The sequence below is a fragment of the Colobus angolensis genome, unplaced genomic scaffold, assembly GCF_000951035.1.
Source record: "Colobus angolensis palliatus isolate OR3802 unplaced genomic scaffold, Cang.pa_1.0 Scaffold27, whole genome shotgun sequence".
Classification (NCBI taxonomy): domain Eukaryota; kingdom Metazoa; phylum Chordata; class Mammalia; order Primates; family Cercopithecidae; genus Colobus; species Colobus angolensis.
The window spans coordinates 18,016,273-18,021,234 of record NW_012115932.1 but is presented as its reverse complement, the minus strand read 5'-3'; the positions used below and the strand labels follow the sequence as shown (position 1 = coordinate 18,021,234).

Genomic DNA, 4,962 nt, shown 5'->3' with positions numbered 1-4,962 from the left:
CAGGCGCCGGCAGTCTGGTGCCGCTTCGCACGCTCGATGTCCGCAGCTGGGAGGAGGCAGGGGCCGCGGCCTCCACACCAAGGGTCGTGGCGACCCTGGGCCGGGAACCGGAGGGCAACTCACTGCCACCCTGGACTCCCGCCACCGCCGGTGCTTCCCTCGGCTTCTCCTGGCGACAGCCAGCCCTGGACCCCTGACCCCAAAGGCCTTGAGCTCCGCGGCCGCCCAGCTGCAGGACGCCACCGCACTGATGCGAGCCGAAGCGCGTCACATAGACGAAGCGCGCCAAGTGCTGCTCCCGACCCCGGCCTGCCGCCGCCATCACAGCCTCAGTCAACGGCTGCCTGGCCCTCAGCAAACACGACGCTCCAGGCGCTGGACGGCCCACTGTGCAGGCGAGGGGTGCGGGGGCGGTTAGGGCCAGACCACCCTGCAGGGATTGCGGGGAGGGAGTCAGGGCCAGACCACCGCGCGAGGATGCGGGAGGGGGTTAGGACCAGACCACCCCGTGGGGATGGGGGAGGCACAAGGTTAGGGCCAGACCATGGCGCCGGGATGAGGGGGGACAGGTGTAGGGCCGGACCACCCCGTAGGGATGCTGTGACGGGGTTAGGGCCAGACCACCCCGTGGGGATGGGGGAGGCACAGGGTTACGGCCAGACCATGGCGCCGGGATGAGGGGGGGACAGGTTTAGGGCCAGACCACCCCGTAGGGATGCTGTGACGGGGTTAGGGCCACACCACCGCATGGGGATGCGGGGAAGGAGATTAAGGCTGGACCATCCCACAGGGATGGGGGGGATGGGGCTAGGGCAGGACCGCCCACTAGGGATGGGGTGACGGGGTTAAGGCCGGATCACCACATGGGGGTGGCAGGGACCACCATGCAGGATGGGGCAGGGAGGTTAGGGCCGGACCACTGCTGGGGGGCTGGAGGGAGAAAGCTGGGCTTGAGGAGCGAGGGAGCCGGTCATTGTGTGGACTGCAGGAGTAAGGGAAGGGCATATGCTGCTGGGAGGTGAGAGGCCCAGGAGAGATGGAGAGAAGTGGAAAGAGGGCGGGTGCTGGGTTGGGGACGATGACGAGGTACAGACCCCTCAGAGGAAAGGAGCTACTCCAAGAACAGGGTGGGAGAAAGGGACCAGGTCACTACTAGGGAGACACCCCCATGCTTTGGTACGGGAGGATTTCAGAGTGAGGAACCCACACAGGACTTGAGCAGCCTGGAGCATCAGCCATGTGAATCTGGGAGCCTGGGGGAGAACACAGAGCCCTTGGCTGCCGGAAGGTTCCAGTATGCCCTTGGCCTGGCAGGTGGTGGTGATGGAGCCATGATCCCCAAGAGACACAGGGCTGAGAGGACAGGGATGTGAGGCCCAACCTGGTTAGGCACTGGCCAGCTGGGTTATTTGGGCAAGCCCTTTACTCTCTCTCTCTCCTTTTTCCTTTTTTTTTTTTTTTTTTTTTTTTGAGATGGAGTCTCGCTCTGTCACCCAGGCTGGAGTGCAGTGGTGTGATCTTGGCTCACTGTAACCTCCATGACCCAGGTTCAAGCGATTCTCCTGCCTCAGCCTCCCAAGTAGCTGGGATTACAAGAATGAGCCACCACACCCCACTTATTTTTGTATTTTTCGTAGAGATCGGGTTTCACCATGTTGGCCAGGCTGGTCTTGAACTCCTAACCTCTGGTGATCCACCGGCCTTGGCCTCCCAAAGTGCTGGGATTACAGGTGTGAGCCACTGCACCCAGCTGCTTTCCTTCTCTGAGCCTCCAGTGTCTTCAGATGTAAACTCAGGAGAACTGAGTTGTGAGGATAAATCAAAATAAAGTGTATATTCAGCATCTGGCACACAGCGAGAGATAGTTGTCCATTCAGGACATAACCTGTGAGGTGCATATTGTAATTTCTTTATATTTAAACTTTACAAATAGGTTTCCCACTAACCCTTACCCCCGCCCCCCGCCTTTGTCAGAGTCTTGCTCTTTAGCCAGGGCTGGAATCCAGTGCCAGAGCTGGAGTCCAGTGATGCAATCTCAGCTCATTGTAATCTCTGCCTCCCATGTTTAAGCGACTCACCCGCCTCAACCTAGGGAGACTGCAGGTGTGCACCACCACACCCAGCTAATTTTTGGCTTGGCTAATTTTTGTATTTTTAGTAGAAATAAGGTTTTGCTATGTTGGTCAAGCTGGTCTTGACCTCCTGGGCTCAAGCAATCTGCCAGCCTTGGTCTCCCAAAATGCTGAGATTAGAGGCGTGAACCACTGCGCCCAACCTGACCATCTCTTTAAATTCATGTACCATTTTATGCCAGAGGAACTGGGACTCCAAAATGTGAAGTTCCTTCCCCAAAGTAATAGGCAGTGACAGAGACATACTTTCTTAAACATTTGTTATTGAATTATATGCAGAAAGCTGCACAAATCATCACTATGTAGATGGTTGAATTTTTACACAGTGAATATACTTGTGTAAGATCCATCAAGGTTAAGAAATGGTGCACTGCAGAAACACCTCATGTCCTCACCCAGTCACCATCCTTTTCCTTTTTGTGGTTTCACATGTCATCAGTGGCCAGATGCCAGTAATACCAGGACTTTGGGAGGCTGAGGAGGGCGCTTCGGCTATAGAGATCAAGGCTGCAGTGAGCCCTGATCACACCACTGCACTCCCCCTGGGCAATAGAGCAAGACCCTTTCTCCAAAAAAAGAAAAAAAAAAAGTCGTCAGTTAGGTTTATCCATTTCATTTACTTTTTTTTTTTTTTTTTTTTGTAACAGAGTCTTGCTCTGTCACCAAGGCTGGAGTGCAGTGGCATGATCTCGGCTCACTGCAACCTCCACCTCCTGGGTTCAAGCCATTCTCTTGCCTCAGCCTCCTCAGTAGCTGGGATTACACATGCATACCACCACACCTGGCTAATTTTTGATTTTTAGCAGAGATGGGGTTTCACCATGTTGGCCAGGCTGGTCTCAAACTCCTGACCTCGTGATCTGCCCGCCTTGGCCTCCCAAAGTGTTGAGATTACAGGTGTGAGGCACCGTGCCCGGCTCCTATCACTTTTCTTATTCACAATCTTTTAATGCAGGGCTTCTAGGTAGCTGAAGACAACAGCAAGCAAAAAACCACACCCTCAACATTACTTTAAGACAAAGGATGCTGAAGCTGCAAAATAACTGTAAGTAAAATGAAAGAAAAACATTAAATTGCTGCTCTATGATCCCATATGCCCTAGACCTACAGGGGCTCTGGCCAGGAGGGAAGAGAAACTAGAAACACTACAAAAATGTCTCAAAACAGCTGAAGTGACCAATATTAAGATTACATGCATTCTAAATCTGAAAATACTAAAAAAAAAAAACCTAGGCAAATCAGAGTACAGACTATAGGGAAGAAATTTAAAGAGACAGACACAACACAGAATGCCAAGCATGCAATATAATGGACAGACACAGTTTAAAGGGGCAAGCAAGATTTAAAGGAGCAGTCTTCCAATGGCATGGTTTCTGAGGTGAAAAGAACAAAAAGGATGACAAATTAGGTCACAGAGAAAACACGAGTAACATCCATAAAATGAAGGCATCACAAACAATACTCTTGATCAGAATAAACCTACCGTTTACTAGCAAAAATTAAAAATAAAACTCTGAGACGCTCTGAAAACTTAAAATTTTTAAATCTATTAAGCAACTCTATGGAAAAGAGTTAAAAATTACAGAATTTCTTTTAAAAATAGTGACAATGAAAACACTACATATTGGAAACTATGAGATGTATTTAAAGTAGTGGTTAGAAGAAAATTCATTGCACTAAACACTTAATAACAAGAATAAAAATAAATGAATTAAATGTCCTGCTCACAAAAAAAGTATAAGAAGAACAAAGTATACTAAAAGAAAGAATAAGAAATAATATTAAAAGCAGAAATTAATGAGGAAGAGACTAGAGAAACAAAATATCTAATTAATAAATCAGAACCTTGATTTATTAAGGTTTTTTAGAGACAGGTTCTCACTCTGTCTCTCCAGGCTGAAGGCCATATCATAGCTCACTAAAGCCTTGAACTGCTCGCCTTAAGCAATCCTCCCGTCTCAGCCTCCCAAAGTGGTAAACTTAGAGGTGTGAGGCACTGTACCTGGCCAAAATCTTAGTTTAAAAAAAAATTAACAAACCAGACAAAATGTTGGCTAATTTGATCACGAAAAAGGGAGAGTGCACATATATACAGGAAAAGAAATGACAAGAGGGAAATAACCATTAAAACGCAAGAAAATGTTTAAACATCATAAGACACTACTTTGCAGACATCTATGCAAACAAATTTGGAAACCCAGATCAAACAGATAATTCCTTAAGGAAATACAGGTTACTAAAATTGACCTATTAGAGTTAGGAAGCCTACAAAGGTCAATCTCCATAGAAAATATAGAGAAGGTTATTAAGGAATTATCCCACAAAAAGCACTAGGTCCTAATATTACAGAAGAATTCTACCTAAGCTTCAAAGACAAGATAATCCCAACATTCTATAAATTATCCAAGAGCACAGAAAAGGAAAAATTCCTGATTCCTTTTATGAAGTAAACACAGCTCTGATACCTAAACCCGATAAAGGAGTACAAAGAAAAGCTAAAGATCACTATCCTTCCTGAATCCTGATGCAAAAATTATAAACAAATTATTAGCAGAGTCCAACACTATATTAGGAAAATAACACACCAAAACCAAGTAGAATTTACTTCAGGAATGCAAGGTTGGTACAATAATCAGAAATCCATTTATATTACATTCCATATTAATAAATAAATCTAAAGAAAAAGAGTATCTCCATAGACCTGAGAAATCCTCTGACAAAAATCAACACCCATTCATGATAAAAAAAAAAAAAACTGAAAAAATAAGTATTGAGGGATACTTTGTAATATTTGAAATATATAATCCTTAGTCAGATAGCCAGTACCTTA

The 4,962-nt window shown here is 46.8% G+C and overlaps 1 protein-coding gene across 1 annotated transcript in view; it reads right to left on the bottom strand.

Annotated features, from left to right (window-relative positions):
* LOC105515887 (chromosome unknown open reading frame, human C5orf47) overlaps positions 1 to 409 on the bottom strand; it is a 12,188-nt gene extending 11,779 nt beyond the window's left edge. Inside the window, exon 1 of the mRNA XM_011947834.1 lies at positions 8 to 409. Within this exon, the coding sequence (XP_011803224.1) occupies positions 8 to 322 (315 nt within the window). The 5' untranslated portion in view covers positions 323 to 409. The remainder of the gene's footprint in view (positions 1 to 7) is intronic.
* Positions 410 to 4,962: the final 4,553 nt, after the last annotated feature.